This window comes from Lissotriton vulgaris, chromosome 3_1 (assembly GCF_964263255.1).
Source record: "Lissotriton vulgaris chromosome 3_1, aLisVul1.2, whole genome shotgun sequence".
NCBI classification, from domain to species: domain Eukaryota; kingdom Metazoa; phylum Chordata; class Amphibia; order Caudata; family Salamandridae; genus Lissotriton; species Lissotriton vulgaris.
The window spans coordinates 1,208,968,335-1,208,992,363 of record NC_141689.1 but is presented as its reverse complement, the minus strand read 5'-3'; the positions used below and the strand labels follow the sequence as shown (position 1 = coordinate 1,208,992,363).

At 46.7% G+C, this 24,029-nt stretch overlaps 1 protein-coding gene across 2 annotated transcripts in view; it reads right to left on the bottom strand.

Annotated features, from left to right (window-relative positions):
- RNF38 (ring finger protein 38) overlaps window positions 1–24,029 on the bottom strand; it is a 759,966-nt gene that overhangs the window by 209,423 nt on the left and 526,514 nt on the right. For both annotated transcript variants that reach the window (XM_086961661.1, XM_086961662.1), the window contains one exon: window positions 5,319–5,489. In XM_086961661.1, the coding sequence (XP_086817787.1) occupies window positions 5,319–5,489 (171 nt within the window). The remainder of the gene's footprint in view (window positions 1–5,318; window positions 5,490–24,029) is intronic.

The following is a 24,029-nucleotide window of genomic DNA, read 5'->3' as shown; positions in this document are numbered from 1 at the left end:
CCGGGAGGAGAGACTGAGTAAGTGCTGATTAACCAAGGTAGTCATGCAGCACAGGCCTAGTGAAATGTTTATACCTCGGCTCCAAGGACACCAGGAAATAGTGCTTGGCGTAAGCACGCAAAGAAGACAAAGTGGCCGCCCAGAAAATATCAGTCCCTGAGAGTGACTGGTCAGGGAACTAGAAGGCACAAGGCCCTTGGAGAGTGTACACAAATACCGAGCAGAGATTCTTTCTTGGCCAGGGTGGAGCAAATTTTAATGCAAACAGTAACACAACATAAAGCTGAACGCTTAGTCGCTGTTTTACCTTTCTTAGACAAGGAAAACCAATAACAGCTAATCAACCAGCTGTTAAACTCTCAAACCATCAATGTAATAGCAGACATTCACCTATTGTCCAGCCTGTTCAAACACTCATCTTCCTTGAACGGATGAGGACAGAAAGATGGAGAGTGAGAGACTGACGAATGCAGAATACAGGAACAACCGTTGATCGAAAGGAGGGGCAAGTAGACAGGACCAGCCTGTCTGGGTAGAATACTCTAAGAGACGGTCAGACCAATAGGGCCAGCAACTTTCCCTGACAGCAAAAGGAATGCCACATTGCTGACAGGGGAGAAAGACGCTGCACTTTACAAATTACCTGTTAGAAATGGCGGTCTCTAGTTGGCAGAGGTAGGTACCTTTGTTCAAATAGGGACCCTTGCTTCTAATCAGGATAAGGGGGATACACTTCTAAAATAATCCCTGCTCACCCCCTTGGTAGCTTGGCACGAGCAGACAGGCTTATTTCAGAGGCAGCGTGTAAAGCATTTGCACATAACCAACTGTAATACAATGAAAACACTACAAAAGGATATCACACCTGTTTAGTAAAATATCCAATATTTGTATTAATACAAAACAAGACCAAAACGAAAGAACCCAACATACAGTACTTAAAAATGTATACTTTGCAAGATGTCCTTATAATTTCAGAAATACCTAAAAAACACAGTTCGTACAAGTCGGTAGCTCCATCCTGAGGCTACCAGCTCCAGCCGACTGCGTCGGTATGGGCCAGCGAAAGCAAGGACATACTCTGTAACAGTACCTTTCTCGTTGCGGTTGGCACGTTGGTGCGAGCTGGTCGTGGCAACTATCACAGTTGCGTTGCAAAAATGGAAGCGGTGCAGGGTGCGATGCCCTCTCGTTGCGCTGCAAACAGCGGCTCGGTGACGATCGTCCAGATGGTGTCAGTGAGACCAAGACTTACGGTGCAGGGTGAGGCGGTGGTTGATGCGGTGCGGTCAGAGCCGGTTAGCGGGAGCTGGCATCAGCCGGCCCAGAATGCTGTGTGGGACGAGGTGGTGCCTCGTGAGACTTAAGGGTGGTGGCCCCAGCCACGATGGGGTCATGGGTGTCAAAGTTAGCAACGGTGTAGGTGAAGCGAGGCGGTGAGGTCACGGTGCAAGCAGAGGCTCAGTGGAGTCGGTCGTTGGTGAGACCAGGGTTGCGGTGCGAGATGCGGATGGTGTCTTCTGTGGTGCTGTCAGGACACAAAGTCAGCAACGGAGTCGGTTGCTTTTCCCTTCTCTGTGGCAACTGAAATAGCGGTTCCAGAAGCGGTACCCAGAGGACAGTGAAGTCTTTGCAGTCCCCGAGACTTCAGAACAGGAGGCAGGCTCTACGTCAAGCCCTTGGAGACACTCAGCACAAGTAAGACAAAGTCAAGTCCTTTCACTGCCCAAGGCAGAAGAAGCAACTGCAGGCCAACCCAACAAAGAAACAACACAGCAAAGGGGCATTACTCCTCCTGAGAGCTCTTCCAGCTGTTCTTCTTGGCAGGTTCCTCGATTCCAGTGAGTTCTAAAGTGTTGGGGTCTGGGCCCCAATATTTATACAATTCCTTTGTTCTCTCAGACGGAGAGCATCTGTGCTTAGTCCAAACCAGTTCTATCCTCTCTGGCCCAGCTTCCTGGAAGGAGTTGGAGACAGCATTGTTCAAGGCAGACCAGGCCCATTCAGGTGCTATGAAATATACCCCACTACTCTAAATGCAGCCCAGGTCTATTCCGCCCAGCCAAACTCATCCAGGAAAAGGGAGGACACACTTCGACCCCCCCCCCCCTCCTGTGGCAGTCTGAAGAGAATGCACATTCCAAGCCCCTGTCACTCCAAAGCCAGACAGTCAATTCACAAACTCAGCAGAGGCCCGCAGGATGGCTAAGCAAGAAAATACCTACTTTCTAAAAGTGGTATTTTCAAACACAGAACAAAAAAATCATCTTTAATAATATATGCATTTTTACATTAGGAGTACAGGCATACTAAACTCCATTTACCTATCTTGTCCCAATGGGAAGTTATGCTAATAAGTAAAACTCCCATTCTTTCCTATGGCAGTGGTGAAAACGAAATCCACTATAATTCACCACCAGGCATGTCACACACACCAGTACATGTCCTACCTTTAACATAAACAGCACCCTGGCCACAGGGGTACCTTGGGCCTACCTTAGGGGTGACTTATATGTAAGGAAAGGGAAGGTTAGGGCCTGGCAAGTGAGCGCACTTGCCAGGTCGACATGGCAGTTACAAACTGCACATAGACCCTGCAGTGGCAGGTCTGAGGTTCCTTTTCAGGGCTATTCATGCCGGTGGCACAATCAGTGCTGCAGGCCCATTAGCAGCATTTAATTTACAGGCCCTGGCACACTCAGTGCACTTAACAGCAGTGAAAAAGTGCGCAGAGACACTAAACTAGCAAAAACAGAGTCAAAACCGGGAGGTCAGAAAGCAAAAAGACAGGGAAAATATGCCAAAAGATGCCAAATCTAACATTACTTCATTGAAAAAAAATCTCAGTGCAAAAACATCAAATGAACAACATAAAAGATACTTCTTGCAAATAACTGGGAAAAAATGGTGAATTAGGCAGAGTCCTGTGACGGGAGAACATTTAGACAGAACTGGAAAAACCTTGAAGGGATGTCACTGTGCTGCAAGACTGGGTATGTGGTGTTAGTTGTGCACCACGGAAAGGTGGTCGTTCCTTTATGAAGCCGATGTACTCGAGGTTGCTATCTAGCTAGGAATCATGTCGCTGGGATATCTGAATTTCAGATCTTAATGCCCTCACACACTGTTAGGGTGTCATGCTTCATCATAGGACGCTCCTCGTCAGACCGGCGATGCACTGTCTGACGGGCCTGGTGGCTTCTTTAGCGAAGTTCTTCAGATCGGAGGGTATCATATGTGGTGGCTGCATGTGAGCTAAAACATTGTGAATTGTGTGTGCAAGGTGACTTAAAATAGGCACCGGACCCTGGAACAATTTTATTCAAGATGGGGCCAGGACTAAGTAAAAACAAAGCCGGTACTAAGGTACCAGGGTAGCTTTATGTGTGCATGATCAACATGTTTCGTGCCTTGGATGCCCCAACATCGGGAGGCACTTCATCAGAACCTTAATAAACAAAAGAAAACAGCCCCCGAATGGGACCGGGAGGACTACCCTTAAGTTGAAGATGTCCAAGAGAAGTATAACGCCGGGGAGATGCTCAGGTGAGCCGGCATCGCCCGATCCCAAGCTCTACAGTGGTCGGGTCCCTCCCATTCGCATATGAAGTAGTGTATCTCCCTCCATTGAGGTGGATACTTTTCACTAGTTGGGATCAGTTCGGTGCCTATTTTAAGTCACCTTGCACACACAACAATTCACCATTTTGTAGCCCACAGGCACCCACCACATACGGCGCCCTCAGATTTGAAGAACTCCACTAAAGAGGCCACCAGGCCAATCAGACAATGCACTGCCGGTCTGACGAGGAGTGCCCTATGATGAAGCATGACACTCTAACAGGTGTATGAGGGAATTATGATATGAAATTCAGATCTCCCAGCATCTTGATTCGTAGCCAGATAGAACGTCGAGTGCATCAGCTACACAGAGGAACAATCTCTTTCCAGTGGTTCACATGAGTACTCTGAGGAGCTAGCTCTTCCGTCCCCCTTCTGATTTAACGTGTTAGTTGCGCAGCCATTAGGTGAGAGTGCAGCTTTTCCTCCTGTGAGATTGCATACTTATGGCAGCATTTGCCTTTCATTTGTTTATTTTTTTAAGGAGGTGGCAAGAAGTTTTCGGCAGAAAATATTTGTGTTTGAAAGTTGTTTTTGCTACTTATGGGGCCTGATTACGAGTCTGCCAGTCCACGGACCGCCAGACTTGGGGGGGCACGGCGGCAGCTGTATCTCGACCGCCCTATTACGATTAGGGCAGTCAGTCCGCCATTGCCCTGCCGCAGCAGCTGTTCCCTGGCAATGTTGCGGCAGTCAGGAGGCTGCAATATGCTTGTCCCGCCAAGCATATTAAGAGTTTCCTCTCCACCGGCGCGGTCATACAAGTTCCTACTCCATGAACACCGTGACGGAAAGGAAGCAAAGGTTCCGCATAGGGATGCATGTAGGAGGCCACAACAATTGCCCCCGGTGTGCATGCATCCCAGTTCCTGCACGGTATGGACTACTAAGTCCATGGCGTGCAGGAACTGTTTTTGGTGTTTCCATGGCGTTTCCCATTTTCTGAGGTACCGCCTTGGGCACGCCAAAAACCAACTAGCCAGAAAGGAGAAGGAAACTCCTATTTTAGTGGGTGGTCTGATCATGGCTTTGGTGGTGCGGCGGTAGGACGGACCCTGTGCTGCACCACCAAAGTCGTAATCAGGCCCTTAATGGTTTACATTGTTCTTTTATATTTGCATTAAATTATAAAAATGTAACACAAATGTTGCAATTACATAGCTATTTTGTAACATTATTAAGAATGTTAGCTGTCTTTCTCTTTTTTTTAAGTGTTATGGAATCCTGCGCGGGTGAAGTGTTATTCATGGACTGAATTTTAAGATCCCAGGTTAGAGAAAATGAGCTTCATTCCACATTCACTGTATGTGTGTACATGGCATTTATACGGCGCAAATTTAGCCGGAAAGCTTCAGAGAGCTCCACTAAGACAGGCTCCTTTAGACCCCTATGGTACATGGATACTTTACAGTTAGGCTGATACTGGCAAGAGGAAGGTACAATTTGCCACCCCAGGGTGGAGTGTTCAAGAACAAACACCTCATCAAACACTAGCCAGAGCCTGCAATATTAATTTTACAGCACTATGAAAAACGAAAACATGTTACAATTGGATTTCCTCCTATGAACAAATTAGCTGTTGAGTGCTTCATTGATAATTGTATGGGACAATTAAGCAGGAGTGAAAACTAGAAAATTATGAAAACAATGAAAAATCTGGAAACAAGAAAAATCTGGAAACAAGACTGTTTACCTACCGATCGGGACTGCTGTGTTTGGAAGGAAACAAACTGGCCTGGTGGTGGTAGGTGAGCATGATGATGAGGGGAAAGGTGTGGAGTATGCAATAAAAACGGATCCGTTGAAAGAATCGGTGGGAAAGCAGCATATGGGACTGGTAAGTGTTGAACTGAGCAAGCCTGCAACATCTGTTAAAAGAAGGAAAAGAAATGAATGAGGCAACACTGGTACTATATCTACGTACTTTCAAAGGCAAATAACAAGCATAAGCGACTGCCAACAAGGATATTATTGTGCTTACGAAATTAGCAACAAACTCTAGCAACACAAAACAAACTTGAAATGGACAACCCTGGCAATGGTGTTTTGAGATTTGGACTCCTGAAATGCATAACCATTTAAGGCTCTGAGCAAGGCGCCTCCAGACTTTACTATCAATTTGATGGTTCGGAGGAATTTTCAGGATGCAGCTTATATAGAGTGGCCTCAGACTGGAATGGCTAATTGCATAATTTTAAATTAATACGTCGCCGGACTTTATGAGGTTTAAGATTTTTGTTGGGAGAAACACGCTGACAGAAGTCTGTTAAGAAATCTGCCTTCAGAATGAGACATTGCTTTCTTGACTGTACGTTGTGAATCTTTGGAAGATACATGTCGATGGATGAAATTGCCCTGAGGAAGCCTTTATCAAGGTGTAAGGCATTGGCTGCGTTGTAGCTTTTTGGATTAAGAACCAGAATAAAAAAGATTAAACACATACAAAAAGGATCTACTAATCGTATTTTGGACTGATTGTATACATGTTTGATTATTGCCTCTCAGTGTAAACGTTTCTAATGTACAGCCAATGAACAGGTGGCCGTCAGAGGTTGGCAATAGGGTTGTATTGTTATGGTAAATACTCCAGGTGGTGTGGCAATGGTTTCCCTGGCTGACAGTTTGTTACTATGCATATATCCTGCCATCTAGTAGTTAGAGATGGAAAGTGCTACTTGTTTTGTCTTTGTTTTCTTTCTAATGGGGGAGTGTGAAACCATATCCTTCTGAATTTGGCTACCACCCCCCCTTTTGTGAGAGTGCTAACTCTCAGATTATTTTTCCTTTTGCCTTGTGTATGCCAGTTGAATAGGTGTAATATTTGCATATTTTAATCGTCTTGAGTGTGCAGGATCACTTCTTCCCTAGAAAAAAGGGGCAGTGCTTGTTGTGTGTTTCACATAGGTTGTAGTAGTTAATGTGTATTCTTATGCTTTGTTTATGGATTTGTTCATATTTATTCCTTTATATATTAACTTTGTATTGAATATGTGAGCTATCATTAGGAAATGTCACATGCTATTAGAGATAATATGTGTAGCAATCACTTTTTAGGTCGAGCCTAGCGCAGAGAGCATGCGCTGCTCTAGGAGAGGGCCTCGTGGAAACACTCCACACTTTCTTAAAGCTCCTGCGTATGGTTGTCACATTTTATTGGCCTTTGCGTGTGGCTTTCAATAATGAAAGCACGCAAATGACCAAAGACAGGTGCATGTCCAGCCTTTTCTGTTAACGTTCACTCCCATGGCCTTTGGATCTCGGGAGCGAGCGCAGGGTGCCAGCTGAATTCTTTGCATTCTTGGATCATGTTACTAATTGACCCAGGCTTTCTTTTTTCTCAGCTTTCCCTTATCTTACACATTTGTGACCTCCGCTTCATCTCTCCCCTCTATGTAATGGGTCCCTTTTCTCGGCTCTCTTCTTTCCACGCCGTGAGACACCCTCTCTTCCAATTTCCTTTCCGCATGTCCATTTTTTTTTAAAATACAGTCCGCTTCTTCTCTCCCCTCTACGTAATGGGCACCTTTCTCTGCCCTCTTCTTTCCTTTGCATGCACCCTATGTTTCCACGCCGTGAGACACCCTCTCTACCTATTTCCTTTCATCCTGTCCATTTTTTTTAAAAAAAAGTCCGCTTCTTCTCTCTCCTCTACGTAATGAGCCCCTTTCTCTGCCCTCTTCTTTCCTTCGCAAGCACCCCCTGTCGCCACGCCGTGAGACACCCTCTCTTCCTATTTCCTTTCAGCCTGTCCGTGTTTTTTCTTTTTTTTTTTTTAAACAGTCCGCTTCTTCTCTCCCCTCTAGGAAATGGACCCCTTTCTCTGCCCTCTTTCCTTCGCATGCATCCCCTATCTCCACGCAGTGAGACTCCCTCTGTACCTATTTCCTTTCTTTCTGTCCATTTTTTGTGTTTAAACAGTCCGCTTCTTCTCTCCCCCCTACGTAATGGGCCCCTGTCTCTGCCCTCTTCTTCCTTCACATGCACCCCTTGTCTCCACGCCGAAAGACACCCTCTCTTCCTATTTCCTTTCAGCATGTCCGTTTTTTTTAAACAGGCTGCTACAACAGGCCTTCAACTTGACAACAGTAAAACTGTAAACTGCTACAGGTGGATACTTATATTTCCTTTACAGAACACGTTGCAAATTATATCTTATGGACTCCTAATATACAGCAAAACTACTTACACCTCCCAAAGGCGAGACCTATTGGCTATGCCAAAGCTTGTGTCACTGGGGAGGAGGGAGGGTCGAATATGAATCTAGAAGAGTTTAAGCTGCAAAACTATCACTACAGGTAGGTAACTAGTTTCTTTCGCAGCAAGGTCGTCTTCTAGATTCCCATACTATGCATCAATTACGTAGCAGTATTTGCTTTATGTGGAGAAGGGAGTGAAATTTCTGTAGTTCCAACAGAAAACATTATTGTGTGTTTTACCACTTGTTATCTTTGAGAGAGCATGTGTTCTCCACAGTGTGGAAATAGTTTATATAAATATATCCACATATACAGAAAAAAAATATATATATATATACACACACCCCATGACCTACTTGGGTATGTGAGTGTGTGTAATTATCTATAGGAGTGATTGTGAAACCATTTTCTTCTATTCTCTTGGCCAATAACTCTTTTTTATGTTAAAGTTGAATTTGGTTATTTTATTTTGTGTGCTCTTTTAAGATAGTTTATAGTAAAATGCAGGGATTTAGAGGCCCCTGATTTTTACTTTTACCAACCACTAGCTCGTTGTTTCTTTAACCGGAGACTGCAATTTTGGTGATGTAATGGGCCAATCCTTAATTCGCTGTGTAGGAAACAAGTTACTTACCTGTAACTTTAGTTTTCCAGTATTGGTAACTTTCATAGATTCCCATTGCTTGTATCATTCCCCGTCGTCGGAATGGGAGCCTCGGTAATAATATATATATATATATATATATATATATACCTAGGTAAATACACCCTAATAGGTGTAAAAAAGGTAAAAATTAGGCCTAGGCCTCATTATCTTTTGTAGCCCATTGGTGTCATTATGTAAAAAGACCCAAAGTCACCTTAGCAACCAATCAGATCAGCCTCACCCTGTGGAACCTTCCTGAGAAAGCTCAGAGCCTCAGATTTTCGTAGCCGTTGCTTTGCCACATAATCACTTAGCCCTAAAGTGAGCTTTCCCAGGGGAGGCGGGTGGGCGCATGGGAATCTATGAAAGTTACCAATACTGGAGAACTAAAGTTACAGGTAAGTAACTTGTTTCTTACTCCAGTATTGGAACTTTCATAGATTCCCATTGCTTGTATCAGAGTAGATAGCAGTTAGCATTCCTCAAACATTTCGTGCACAGTTACAGAATCATTACAAACCAATGATATCATAGATTATAACAACCATAAAGCAGTAACAAAAGCATAAGAAACGAAATGTTTGAAAAAACAGGAGGAGGGAAGAGAGGAAAGCTCACCTCTTATTGGAAGAGATTTCTCAGGACTGCCTGTCCTACAGCCGAATCCTCCTTTGCAGCCGCCTCCAGGCAGTAGTGTCTCGTGAAGGAGTGCGTACTGCTCCAGGTGGCTGCTCTGCAAATATCCTTTATGGATACTCCAGCAAACAGCGCTGTTGATGCTGAGATTGACCTTGTGGAATGTGCCTTCACCTGTCCTTGCAAAGGCTTGCCTGCCGCCTGGTGGCAGAACCGGATCGCACTTGTTATCGATCTAGATATCCCTTGTTTTGACAATGGAAATCCTTTCCTTGGGGCTCCGAAAGCCACAAACAGTTGGGGTGTTTTTCGAAATCCAGCTGTGCGTTGTAGATAGAATTTCAAACATCTCTGAACGTCCAGAGAATGAAGCGTCCTCTCAGCCTGGGTTGAAGGTTGAGGAAAAAAAGATTTCAAAACCACTGGTTCGTTAAGATGAAAGTCTGTCGGTACCTTCGGAATGAACTTGGGGTTCATCCGTAGGATCAATGTATCATTCTTGAACTGCAAGAAGGGTTCTTTGATAGTCAAAGCCTGAAGCTCTCCTACTCTCCTTGCAGAGGTGAGTGCCAAAAGAAGCGCCACTTTCCATGATAGGAACTTCAGGTCCGCCTTATGTACTGGCTCAAATGGCGGTCTCATCAGCTGAGCCAGGACCACATTCAAGTGCCACACCGGAGGTGGGGGCCTAACTGGCGGAAAAACTCTAAACAGTCCTTTCAGGAATTGTTTTATTACTCTTGCTGACAATAGAGAGGGGCCCGATCTTGTTCTTCTATACCTGGAAATAGCTGCCAAGTGGACCTTGATAGAAGCATGAGCCAGACCTGCTTGTGCCAACGACAGGATGTATGGTAAGAGTTGATGCGGAGCTGACGAGAAAGGATGTACTTTTTCTCTCTGACACCACAAATGGAACCTCTTCCATTTCGCTCTATATGTCTTATTAGTGCTAGGGGCTCGTGCCTGTGCCAAGATGGTTCTGCATTCCTCTGAGATGTTTAAATCCTTAAAAACTCTGTATTCAGGAGCCAAGCCGCCAACTGAAGCGAGCTCGGGTTCGGGTGAAGAACCTGGCCGTTGTACATTGATAGAAGTGTCTGTTTGGGTTGCAGATGAATGGGTTGTGTCTCTGATAGAAGAAGCAACTCCGTGTACCAAAACTGGCGAGCCCAGGCAGGCGCTATTAGTATCATCCTGCACCTGTCCATCTTGAGTTTCTTGAGGACTCGAGGAATCAGGGGAAATGGCGGAAAGGCGTAGACAAACGCGCCTGACCAGGGCATCGAAAGGGCATTCCCCAGTGACCCTCGATGGCGTTCCCTGCTTGCGTAACACCGGCATTTCTTGTTTCCTGGTGTTGCAAACAGGTCGATCGCTGGGGTCCCCCAACGGAAGAAGATGTCCTTGACCACTGTGCTCTCCAATTCCCACTCGTGCGAGACTGCTCTCAGGCGGCTTAGTGTATCCACCTTCGTGTTGCATACTCCTGGAAGGTGTTCTGCCACGAGTGTGATGTTCTGCGATATCGCCCATTCCCACAGTATTTGGGCTTCCTGTGAAAGCAGTGGCGATCTTGTGCCTCCCTGCTTGTTGACGTAATGCATTGCGGTGGTGTTGTCTGTCCGCACCAGGATTGCCGAATCTGTAATCCTTGGGAGGAAAGCCAACATTGCCAATCGAATGGCTCTTAGCTCCAGAACGTTGATATGTAGGCGACGTTCTTCCGGAGTCCAGTGACCACTGACCTGGAGGTCTTGCATGACAGCTCCCCACCCTTGAAGAGAAGCGTCCATGGTAATGACGTGAGGAGCCCGTGCAGCCTTGAAACTGAGTCCCACAGTGAGGTGAGATCTTTTCATCCACCATGAAACCGACCGTTTCATCCGCTGGGTAACCGTCACCCTGTCGTCGAACGAACCTTCCACTGGTCTCCACTGAAGGTCCAGTTCCTCCTGCAAGGGGCGCATTCGCAGTCTGCAGTGCGGAATCAATTGAATACAGGATGAAATCGACCCTAGAAGAGATTTGTACATCCTGACTGTCATCCAACTTCTCTTTTGCAAACGAGTGGCTGACGATATGAGTTTCATCTGTCTCTCTTCCGATGGGAAGGCTTTGCACACCTGAGTATCGAGTATCGCTCCCAAGAACTTCACCGTACATGCCGGCTGAAGAACTGATTTTTCCTTGTTGAGTTGTAAACCCAGATGAATAAAGAGGTTCAGGCATGTGCTCACTGCTCTTGATGCCTCTTGTAAGCTTGGGGCCTTCAGCAGCCAGTCGTCTAAGTACGGGAATACTTCCAGCGACTGTCTCCTCAGAAATGCTGCTACCGGTGCCAGCACCTTTGTGAATATCCGAGGAGCGGACTTTAATCCAAATGGGAGCACCATGAACTGGAAGTGACTCTTGCCTACTGTAAAGCGAAGGAAACGTCTGTGAGCTGGATGGATCGGGATATGAAAATAGGCATCTTCCAGGTCTAATGTTGCCATGCAGTCGCCTGGGTTCAAGAGGCGCAATATGTCCTGGAGTGAAATCATCCGAAACGACAGTTTCGTGAGATAGGTGTTGAGCTCCCTCAAGTCCAGGATAGGACGCCACTTTTGCTTTGTTTTGCGGATCAGAAAAAATCTTGAATAGAAACCTTCTCCCCTTTGTGATAGGGGAACACGTTGGATCGCCCCCTTTTGAAGCATTTGTTGAGCTTCCTCTTGTAGAAGGTTTAGATGTTTCGAAGTAGTGGCGTGGGGAGCTCTTGTAGGTGGAAATTCCTGGAATTCTAGAGTATGCCCATTTCGGATGATGTTCAATACCCACTGATCCGATGTAATCTCTTCCCAGCTGCTCAGATGTTGTGATATCCTGCCGCCCACTGGAGACCCCAGAAGCGGAGGAACAGTTGGCAGAGTCAGGAGGCCGCTATTGACGCTTGCCAGCGTCCTTGCCCTGACGCCCCTGTCGTCCACGAGCGTTCTGGCGAGAGAAAGACTGGGATTGCGACTGCCGCTGATAGTACTGATTGCCGTACTGAGGTCTGTACGACTGCGACTGCTGTGAATATCGCTGCTGCTGATAACCTCCTCTCGGTGAAGTGAAGCCTCTTCCTTGTGCTCCACGGAACGGTGTCTTCCTATATTGTAGGTTCCCCAGAGCCCTTGCTGTCTCTGTGTCTTTCTTTATACCCTGCAGGGTCTCATCGACATGTTTCCCAAATAACATGTCCCCATCAAAGGGCAAGCCCAAAATCCTATTCTGGACCTCTGGCCGGAAGTATGTCGCTCGTAGCCACCCTTGCCGCCGAAGAACCGCTGCACTGCCCAGAGCACGGAAAGAGATGGTGGCGATGTCCATCGCGCAGACAATCATCTCCGAAGAGGAACGTTGTCCTTCCTCCAGAAGTTTCTGTGCTTCCGCTTTCTGGTCATTCGCTAGCAGATCCACATAGTGTGCCACATCACTCCACATCTGGCGGTCGTATCTTGCTAGGATCGCCAAGGCATTCGCCGCTCTGACCAACAAGCTAGCCATCGACGAAAAACGCTTCCCCGCGTTGTCCAACCTCCTACCCTCCTTGTCTGGTGGAGTCGTGAGGGTGGCCGAAGGATTCCGCGATTTCTTCTGCGCCGCTTGCGATATGACCGAGTCTGGTCTAGGTTGTCCAATCAAGCAGGCGGGACTGTCATCAGGAGCTTTATATTTTTTCTCCAAGCGCGGAAGAGTTGGAATGACCGTCGCTGGGGTCTGCATCACCTTCTTCCCTTCCTCCCATATGTGCTCTACAATGGGAATGGAGCGCACCGCCTTACGGTATGCCTCTTTAAAATCGTACAAGAAACAATCCGTAGATGTTGTAGGCATTGCTAACTTAAAGCGCGCTGTGGCTCTTTCCATCAAACTGAAGAAACCTCCTACATCCGCCGGAGGCGAGTCGACCGGGTCTGGCACTGGTGAAGCCGGATCAGGAGCTATATACTGGTTCCATTCACTATCCTGGTTCTGCCCCGTTTCATCCTCATCCGAGGTATCCACTTGAACTTGCCGAGGATATTCCCTCTCATGTTCCTCCTGTGCAGGCCGTACTGACTGTGCTGCCACCACCTGCGGTTGAACCTGCGCTTGACCTTCCACTGGTTGCGACCCTTGCCTGCTCCTATACTCCTCCAGCATTGCCCTTAAGTCTGTCAAAAGACTCATAGGCATCGTTACCATGCCCTGCTGTGGTTGGGTTTCCTGGTATGCGACTTGTCTTTGTGGTCGCTGTTCCTTTTGATAATAATACTCCTCATCTAAATCCGAATCATGGTACTTTAGATTCAATTGAGATGGACTGTATGCATCCCCATACATCTCATTTTCCTCCTCTGAGTAGTCATCTTCATCCAACAAAAGGGGTGGAGGTAATGACGGCACTTTCCTTGGAGAAGTCATATCTGGAGTTATCCTCCTCCTTCTGCTGTTTTCTGTCGCACCTGTCGTCGACGGCGTTGAAAACAACTCCACCGTTTCCTTATTCTGAATCGTCGTCGACGGGACCGTCGACGAGAGTCCCTTCACCGTCGACGGCATCGTCGACGGAACCGTCATCGTCGACGGACTCATCATCGTCGACGGGATCGTCGACGGAGCTGTCATCGTCGACGGGCTCACCATCGTCGACGGGATCGTCGACGGGCTCGTCGTCGTCGACAGGATCGTCGCCGTCGAGATTGCCACCGTCGACGGAACAGTCATCGTCGACGGGATGGTCTTCGTCGACGTAGTGGTAACCGTCGACGTGGTTATCGTCGTCGACGCCGTCGTCGATCCAGTCTTCGTCGATGGAATCGACATCGAGGTCTTCGTCGACGCTCTCGTCGTCGTCCTCGTCGTCGCTGGATGGCTCGTCGACGACTGAGGAGAAAAATTCACCTCAGATGCTTTAGAGTCCTTCTTGACCCCTGTAGAGGCCTCTACAGTCGGTTTTTTGACGGACTTGGCTACTTTAACCTGGTGGGAAGGCCCAGCCGAGCTCTCATCCAGTTTAGCCTTTTGCACCTGCAGTGCCTGCCTTTCCCTCTCCTTTACACTCACGTGAGGAGATTCGATAGGCCCTGGCTTGCCAGACCTATCAGAGGTCCCACGCATAGCCTTTGAGGGGGGTTCAGTTGAAATCTCCACAGACGATCCACCCCTCTTCAATGAAGTCTTTGAAGATGATGATCTGGCATCTTCCTCATCACCAGAAACCACTTCATCCCTCCTTTCCAACTTCCTAAGCCACAGAAGCAGCCGTCCTTCACGATCACGGAGGGTTTTCACTGACATTCTTCTGCATATACTACACCCCTCAACCTTATGGTCTGGGTATAGACAGTATATACAGTCCCTATGTTGATCTTCAGCATAAAGTCGTTTTTTGCCACAAGTGGCACAAGACCTGAAAAGGCTCTTCTTTTCCTTATCAGCCATGACAAAGCTGAAAGAAATCCTTTCAGAAAAACTCTCAAAACAGTACCTCAAGTTGAAGTTAGAGCAGAGCTCTAAGGAGACTCCCTGTCACCAACGAAGCGGTAGAAAATCTGAGGCTCTGAGCTTTCTCAGGAAGGTTCCACAGGGTGAGGCTGATCTGATTGGTTGCTAAGGTGACTTTGGGTCTTTTTACATAATGACACCAATGGGCTACAAAAGATAATGAGGCCTAGGCCTAATTTTTACCTTTTTTACACCTATTAGGGTGTATTTACCTAGGTATATATATATATATATATTATTACCGAGGCTCCCATTCCGACGACGGGGAATGATACAAGCAATGGGAATCTATGAAAGTTCCAATACTGGAGTAACTTTGGATTAAGGGTTACGGGGCTTGAATCACTCTCCATCGTCAGGCTGGGAGTCCCTGATGCATTAATATAGCAGTAAACTGTGTCAAAATAAACAGCATATAGTATACACTGCTAATGGGTCATAGGCCTGAAACTACATAGTATCTTTAGTAGCAAATGCACCTCATTTGAAAGAAGCCAAACTTCAGCCAATGAGGTGGAAGCTTAGGCTCTCCTACTCCCCCTAGACGCCACCAAAGCTCAGATTTCACAGCACAAATGTGATAATGAAATACCATCAGACTCATCGGGGAGAAGGAAGGGTCATCATATTGAAATATATAAAAGATATCAATGTTAGAGAACTTACATGAAAGTAACTAATTTCTTCTCCAACATTGAATATTTTATATATTCACATGCTTGAATCAGAATACCAAATTGGAACGCAGGCTCACCTTTAATGAAACTGGTATCTCAGAACTGCTTGTCCCACTGCTGCGTTTGCTTCCGTGTCCAGATCTAAGCACTGGTGCTTTGTCTACTCCTCCTGGTGGCTGCACGGCATATGTTCTTTAAGGACACCCCAGCATAGAGTGCCCCAGTTGAATCAATGCTGCTGGTAGAATAAGCCCTCCTTTTTCCATGAGAAGGACGCTTGGCTCTGGCGTAGCAGAAAGAGATGCAGACAGAGCCAGCAAGCTAACCCCTGTTTGGACAGGGCTTGACCTTTTCGTGGTTGACTAAACCAAACAAACAGCTGGTCTGATGTGTGAATGTATATCACAAAATGGAGAGGAGGAGGACAAAGCACCCATGTGTCCTTCCCGTGCATGAAACCAATATCACGAAAGCAGGGTGCCTGTGCAAGAGATGCACAAATGTGTAAGGAAGACTCCGTGCTACACTTCCGTGCTACACTTCCGTGCTACACTTCCAGGGGGAGTCTTATCCGTCAATTTTATATACAGAAAGGGTCAAATTACACCAGGGAAAGCCATCCATAATGGAAGAGAATGTCTCACTACTTCTTCATAGACATCTGCTCCCCACCCTGGTAAGATAGTACTACTAGGGTGGGCTCAAACCTCCACGAAGACTCAGCAGTAGGAGGGAGTCTTGCATAAAACTTCCTGGATAAAGAGGGATCCAGAAAAACTAAAAAATACCTCAAAGGTCCTCGGTTGTCACCTTTATTCGTGAGGACGTTGGGCACAGTTAAAAACACTTCTCTCTGTGGGCATGAGCACAATGGCTAAAACCAGTCTGCTAGTCACAAACATGTTTCTGCCCAAAAGGAAATAGCATATCTGGTCTGGGGCATTCGTCAGGGCTACAGGATCCCTATCTTTCGAGCCACTAGGCTTACCCAATCAACCCAATCAATGATGGCACTAAGGGTATCTTACCACATGCCATAATACATCAGGTGAATCCTACCTGGTATCCTTTCAAACTGTTCTTGTGGAAAACCATACCTTTAGGGGATACCAACACATCGGTCAAGGAGGGGGTGGTGACCTTTATAGTCACACTCGCATCAAATGGTTCACCACTCCAGAAAGGGAGCACTCAGAAGGATACTGTAAGGAAAATGCTACTTACCAGTATGCATCTGTTCTTGGCATGTAGAGCTGCATAGTTACACACTATGCATAGATTGCCACCTAGTGTTGGGCCCAGATGTTTGCAGTTGTTTTTGTCCTGAAAACTCTTTGGAAATCACGAGATAGGTGACTCCTCCTTTGGATTACACTGAACATGGGCATCGGCTTCATCCTTAGATTGTTTTTTGCCAGCAGGGAAATGGAGTTTTGTAAGAAACAGGAAGGATGCTCATGTAAGCTGTATCTAAATAAGATAATACAGGAATAGACAAAGGTAGCTGGGGAGGCGGTGGGAGTGTGTAACTCTGCAGCTCTACATGCCAAGAATAGGTGCATACTGGTAAGTAGCATTTTCGGTTCGAGGCATATGAACTGCAGATTACACACTATGCATACATTGTATAGCAGTCCCCTCCTTAGCGGCGTCCACCCGTACCTGTTGCAGTAGTTTGAAATAGTGTTTTGAGTACAGCCTGGCCCACAGTAGCTTGTTGTTTAGTTTGCACATCTACACAATAGTGTTTGGTGAATGTGTGCGGTGTAGACCATGTAGCTGCTTTGCAGATATCATCTAAGGGAATGTTCACTAAAAATGCCATTGAGGCCCCTGTCTTTCTTGTAGAATGGGCTTTAGGAGGGACAGATAACGTACGTTTAGCTTTGTTGTAGCAAATGTTTATACATTTGACAATTCCACCTAGCTATTCCATATTTTGATATGGGGTTGCCTTTGTGTGGTGGTGAGAAAGACACAAAAAGTTGTTTAGTTTTGCGACTCTTTGTGGCTGCGAGAAGAATACGGGCAGCTCTACAGATTGATTGAGATGGAAGGGCGAAATGACTTTTAGAAGGAATTTAGGATTGATTCGGAGAACAACTTTATTATGATGCATTTACAGAAAAGGTTCTTGAATGGGCAATGCTTGTAGCTCACTAACTCTTCTTAGAGAAGTAATAGCTACTAGGAAAGCAACTTTCCAAGTTAAGAATTGTAGTTCACATTTATGTAAAGGTTCAAAGGGAGGTCCCATTAACCGTTTGAGAATAATGTTTAAATTCCACACAGGTGAAGGTGGTGCTCAGGGAGGAATTATTCTTTTGAGGCCCTCCATAAAAAAAGCCTTTATGGCAGGTACTCTAAAAAGTGATAGGTGTTGACTATTTTGTAGGTATGCTGCAATGACAGCAAGACGTAGTCTAATAGATGTGTACGCCATGTTACATCTTTGGAGGTGTAGTAAATATCCTATGATGTGTTGAATAGACACATCTAGAGGATTTATGTCGTTATGACAGTATATTACAAAACGTTTCCACTTGGTTGCATAACATACCCTAGTGGTGGGACGTCTAGCTTCTTTAATAACGTTCATACAGTCAGGGGGAAGGTTAAGATAACTGAACTCTAGGACCTCAGGAGCCAGATTGCTAGGTTGAGCTGGGTTCGGGTGTCTGATCTTTCCATGGTTCTGGGTTAGGAAGCGTGGAGACCGGTATAGCTTTTGGTGCGGTACCACAGAAAGTTGCAGCAGTGTGGTGTACCACGGTTGTCTGGCCCAAGTTGGAGCAACTAGAATGAGAGTCAGGGAATGTTGCGGTATTTTGCGCACCACTAGGTGAAGCATTGGGAGAGGTGGAAAAGCATACGCAAATTTGCCGGACCAGTTCATCCATATCGCATTGCCTTTGGACAGCGGGTGAGGATATCTGGCGGAGAAGCTTGGGCATTTGGCGTTTTCGTGGGTGGCGAAGAGGTCTATCTGATGTTGTCCCCACATCTGAAAGAAAGGTTGAAGAACTTGGTGTGAGAAAGTGCCATCTTTCTTGCATTGGTATGCCCCCACTTTTTGCTGATGTGCTTTGACTGAGAGTGCCCTGAGCTCCTGCCAACCAGGTGCCCAGGGCCTGTGTTCCTTCCCTAAAACTGTGTTGAACCTAAAACCCAATTGGCATCTCTGGCCACCTGTCAGCCCCTACTAGATGGTACTCTAGGTACCCAGGGCATGGTGACCAAAGAAGACCCCTAAGGGCTGCAGCACTTATTGTGCCACCCTTAGGGTCCCTGTACCCTGACACCCACACACTGCCTTTGCAGGCTGAGCATCTAAGTACAGTACTAAACAAAGAGTCGACATGGCACATATCCCTGTGTGCCATGCCCACAAGACCCACTGCCCTGGCATACCTCAGTCTCCCCTCTAGCTGGGCGCCCTATGCCAGTGGTGTGGGCACAGGTGCACGAGCCCTGTGCCCCTACAGTACCCAGGGCCATTCCTGGGCACTGTAAGTACAGTGATGTCATTAAGAGTATATGATGGTGGGAGGTCGTCATTACGAACTCCACAGCACCATAACGGCGACACTGAAGACTGACAAGTTTGATATCAAACTTCTCAGCACATTAAACCCGCACTGATGCCAGTGTAAAATGCACCAGAGGGCATCTTAGAGATGCCACCTGAATATCTAACCTACAATTCACGTCTGGTCTGAGAGGCTGCCTAGGCTGCCACACAGCAGACATGTTGCTAGACCCCTGGGTGGAGAGACCCCCGCTCTCCTGGGCCTGCAACAATGCACATCCTTGGCACGGTGCTAGGTATCCTCCCCCAGGATGGGCGGGGGGAAGCTTCAAAGGCAAAGGCCTACCGCCATTGTGAGCTTCTCCAGACCACTTGCTGCACTCAGCAACTGGCCCCAGCAGTTCTGACCCCCACTCTGGCAGGAAGACTGGCGGGAAACCCTACGTCAGGAAGGGGGGTGCGCCAGCCTGTGTCAATGCCACCCCTCAGGTGGGAGAGGGAGGTGAAGCACGACACCGGGCTCCGGCCATCTTGAATTTGGGGAGCCCTGCCCAATCACAGCGAGGCCCCTGCCCCCCTCCCAAAGGAGGGGAGCAGATTAGGGAGTGTACCCACCCCAGGACAGGAAGCCTCTGAACCAGGTACCCCTCCAACTGCGACCACCCGAGTGTAAGATTTCCCGACATCCAAAGACACCCCTGCATCCGGCGCCCCACGGCCCCCTGTGCCCTCCTTTGGGGTACTCACTTCTTTTTCAAGAACCCAACTTACCTCTCGAAGTGATGGTCGCACCTGAAGTATCTCCGTCACCGAGCCTGCAGCCTTTGTTCACCTTGTACCTTTCCCATTGGATAACATTTAGAGCCCGACGGCTCAAAAGCACCCTGCATCCAATCGCCCGAGTGCCGCTGGAAGTGCAACTACTACCCTACTCTACTTCCCCACTTGCCCTGAGTAAGTGACCAGGAGCTCAGCTCCCATAGCCGCGTGGCCTGCCTGCTTGCAGCCACCAACCAAGGGCCCCCTACCCTCCATTGGATTGCATTGGGCCTACTCTCTCTGCAACCGGCTCCCCCTGTGCCGGTGAGGGTGTAACAACTGTATCTTTCCGACCCTGGGAGACCCGAGTCTATGCCCAGAACCTTAATCTTACCAGTCGAGCACTCACCTGAATGCCGATCACTCACTTTCCTTCCATAGGCTAACATTGACTGGTTTTCACTGATATTTCTTTTAAGTGCCGATTTTTGCAAACTACAAATATTCCTTAAAAATCGTACCAACTACTGAAACGTAAATACTTACCTGTCTTAGGTAGAGGTCGCAGTGCTGGACATAGGAGCCCAGTACTGGATTACAAAAGTAACGAGAACCTACTTTACCAGAGACTTGAAACTCCTTCCATAGGATAACATTAAAAGTTTTCAGAGAAAAACTAGCTGTCAACTATGAAAATACATTTATATCCTTTAAAAATTACAACTGTAACCAAAACGCTTTTACTTAACTGTTTACAGCTTAGGTCCCGGGACTGAATCTAGGATTCAGTCCTGTGGTTAGCAAAGTAATCCTAAAAGTAATTAATTGCATTTTTATAGAAAAACCCATTGAGCTCAATGTTAAATTGTGTTTAGAATTGCGTTGCCTATTGTAACCCCAGTAATTATTGTACTTACCAAGTCTATTGCCTCTCTGCAAAGTAATTACCAAAATCCCTCATATTGAGAAAAGTATATTTTGATACCTGTTGGTTCTAAAATAAAATAACTATATCTTTTGATATAAAAACAATTGGCCTAGAATTCAGTTCTTGAGTGTGTGAAACCTTTTGCTGACTGGTTGTGTACAACAAATGCTTTACACTGTCCTCTGATACTTCCTTACTGCTCGACAATGCTACCACTTTAGAGAGTAAGGTCAGATCTGACTTTAACCTCAGTTATACCTCTGGAGATTGGGACTCTATACACACTGTACCTTACTTTGGTCCAGTATATATAGAGCCACTTTCATACACTTATGGATGAAGTTCCCACTCGTGGATCTGTTGTGTCTGACGGCTTAACAGATCGGCTATGGTGTTTTGTACTCCTGGAAGATGTTGGGCTAAGAGGAAAATGTATAGCCCATCTCCATATCTCCTGCGCTAACTGAGAGACTTGCAGAGAGTGTGTCCCTCCTAGTTTGTTTATGTAGTACATGGCTGCCATTTTGTCAATGCGGACTAAGACAGCTTTGCCAGATATCTGCTTTTGGAATGCTTTTAAGGCTAGACATATGGCTAGTAAATCCAGATGGTTGATGTGGAGTAACTTTTGTTGCGGTGTCCTCCTGCACTGACTGGTGTGCTGCAGTAGGTGAGCTCCCCAGCCGGAGAGTGATGCGTCCGCTGTAATGACTATTTGAGGAACTGGCTCTAGGAACGGTGACCCTTTGGAAAGGTTTATGGTGCTCCACCATTGCAGAGAGCAGTGAGTCCGACCGTCTACCAACACTAGGTCTGTTAATTGACCTTGAGCCTGGTTCCATTGGTGTGCTAAGCACTCTTGAAGTGGACACATCTGTAGTCTTGCATGAGGCACTATGAATATGCAAGAGGCCATCATTCCTATGAGTTGCATGAACACTAGCTGGAAGAGAGGGTTGCGGTTGAAATTTTGTTAGAAGAGCTTGCATGTTTGTTATCCTGGCAGGAGAGGTATAAGCTAGCGCTGTTGAGGTGTTTATTGTGGCACCGAGATATTGTTGTACGTGGGACGGTTGCAGATGGGACTTGGTGTGGTTTACTGTGAACACCAAGTTGTGGAGTAATTGGATGGTGGTGTGAGTGTGTTGTACACACTGACAGTATGAGCTGGCTTTTATGAGCCAGTCGTCGAGATATGGGAAGACGTGAATGTGCTGTCTTCTTAAGTGTGCTGCTACTACCGCTAGGCACTTGATGAACACTCTTGGTGCTGTTGTGACTCCGAATGGGAGTACTTTGAATTGATAGTGCTGACCGTCAAGTACAAATCTGAGATACTTCGTGTGAGCAGTGTGAATGGGAATGTGGAAATAGGCGTCCTTGAGATCCATAGTGGCAAGGAAGTCGCTCTGTAAAAGGAGAGGAAGGACCTGCTAGAGTGTGACCATATGGAAGTGGTCTGATTGCATGTACAGGTTTAGTGGTCTGAGGTCTAGAATAGGCCTTAGAGAGCAGTCCTTTTTTGGGATAAGAAAGTACAGGGTGTAAACTCCCTTGTTTTGTTGATGTGGTGGAACTAGTTCTATTGCGCTTTTTTTGTAGGAGGGATATTACCTCCTGCCTTAGCAGAAGCAAATGTTCTTGTGACATTGGGCGCTGTTTGGGGGAGTAGATGTTAGTTCGAGACAGTAACCTGATTGAATTATTTGTTGCACCCACCTGTCCGATGTGATGTTAGTCCAGACAGGAAGTAATTGTTGTAGTCTTCCCCAAACTGGAGTGGAATGCGGTGGGAGAAGTGGAGGGAAGTCATTGGGTAGGGGTGGAGGCAGAGCGGGAGTTGTTAGTTTTGCCTCTGCCTTTGTTGTTGTTACCCCTGTAACCTCCTCTTTGGTAGCACCTACTGAAGGTGGATTGGGTAGGGGCTTTGTAAGAAGTAGAGGGACTATTCGAAGAGTAGCCTCTGGTGGTGGTTCTGTATGATGAGCGACGAAAGGAGCGTCTGGGAGCTTGCAACTGCAAGGCTCCCATAGATTTAGCTGTGTCCATATCCTTTTTCATTTTCTCAAGGGATACGTCCACATTAGGCCCAACTAAGTGTTGCTCATCAAAGGGTTGATTGAGGATGGCACTTTGTACTTCAGGTTTGAAACCTGAAATGTGTAGCCAGGCTTGCCTACGCAAAAGAACACTGGTATTAATTGCCCTTGAAGCAGTATCTGCTGCATCTAGGGCACAACAAATAGAGGTATTTGTGATAGTTTTACCCTCTTATATAAGTTCATTGGCCCTATTTTTGTACTTGTCTGGAAGATGCTGCATTGTGGATTCTGGTAAGTGTAAGAAAGGGTCCCCACAAGGAAAAAGTGTCATGTGGATTCTAACTTATCATAATGTGCCCTGTCGTACCTTGCTAGTAGTGCCGGAGTATTGGTAATTCGCCATATGTTTGCTGCCTGTGATGCCGTTCGTTTGCCTGAGGCGTCCAGGAGTTTAGACTCCTTTCTGGTGGGGGAGCCTCGCCTGATGTTTGTGAATTGGCTCTTTTGCGTGCGTTGGAGACTACAAGGGAGTCTAGTGGTGCAAGCCCTTTATTGTAGGCTGGATCTGAGGGGGCAGCCTTATATTTCTTCTCAATTATGGGGGTTGATGATGCAAGCCCTGACTGTATCTTTGAAGACCTCTGGCGCATGCTTAATGACCCCTTTAAGCATGGGTAGAATGGAGGTGGATCTTTGTGTGGTGTCAAAGGTATCCATAAGGAAATCCTCCTCTACTGGGTCAATGTCTAGGTCAACCCCATGGTATTGGGCAGCCCTATGGACAAGTTGGTTAAATCCCAAAGTGTCCTCTGCTGGGGAAGGCCTGGAGGGGTATATGTAATCTTGTGGCATGTTAGGGACGTCTGGTGTGCTATAATCATCCCAAGGGTCAGGTGAGCCAGGAGGACTAGGATTATTTAGTGGCTTATTATCTGCACCACCCCCTGTGTCATCAGAGGTGTTATCCCTGTCGTCATTATCTTCGAATGGAGTAGGAGATGGTGTAGGGGATTGATGTGGCAGGGGAGGAGGTGGTGGAGGAGGATGAGAAGGTATCCTTAGAGCAGAGGTTGCAATGTCCTTCTTATGATGAGGAGCCATTGCAGGCGTGTCTAATGATTGTTTTTTTTAGAACTAAGAGTCAATTGACCAGTTTTGGTATCCTCTACAAGGGTCTTTTGTGTAGGATCTGGATGAAATAGTTCCTCTGTGGGAGGTAGATCCTTCGGTGCAGAGGTCTTTGGTTCCGTAGGCTTTTTCGGCACAACACCGGTAGCATCTTTTGGCTTTGAAACATGTTCTTTTGCAGTTAACAAATGGCGGAAGGCGCACTCATTGAGATATCACAGAGACAATGCTTTTAGTCCAAACAGTAATCTTCTTTATTGTGGCAATTATACCAGGAAAAACACACAGCCAACGCGTTTCGTTCCTTGGCGGAACTTCGTCAGGGCATATACTCTGCTGCATATGATAAA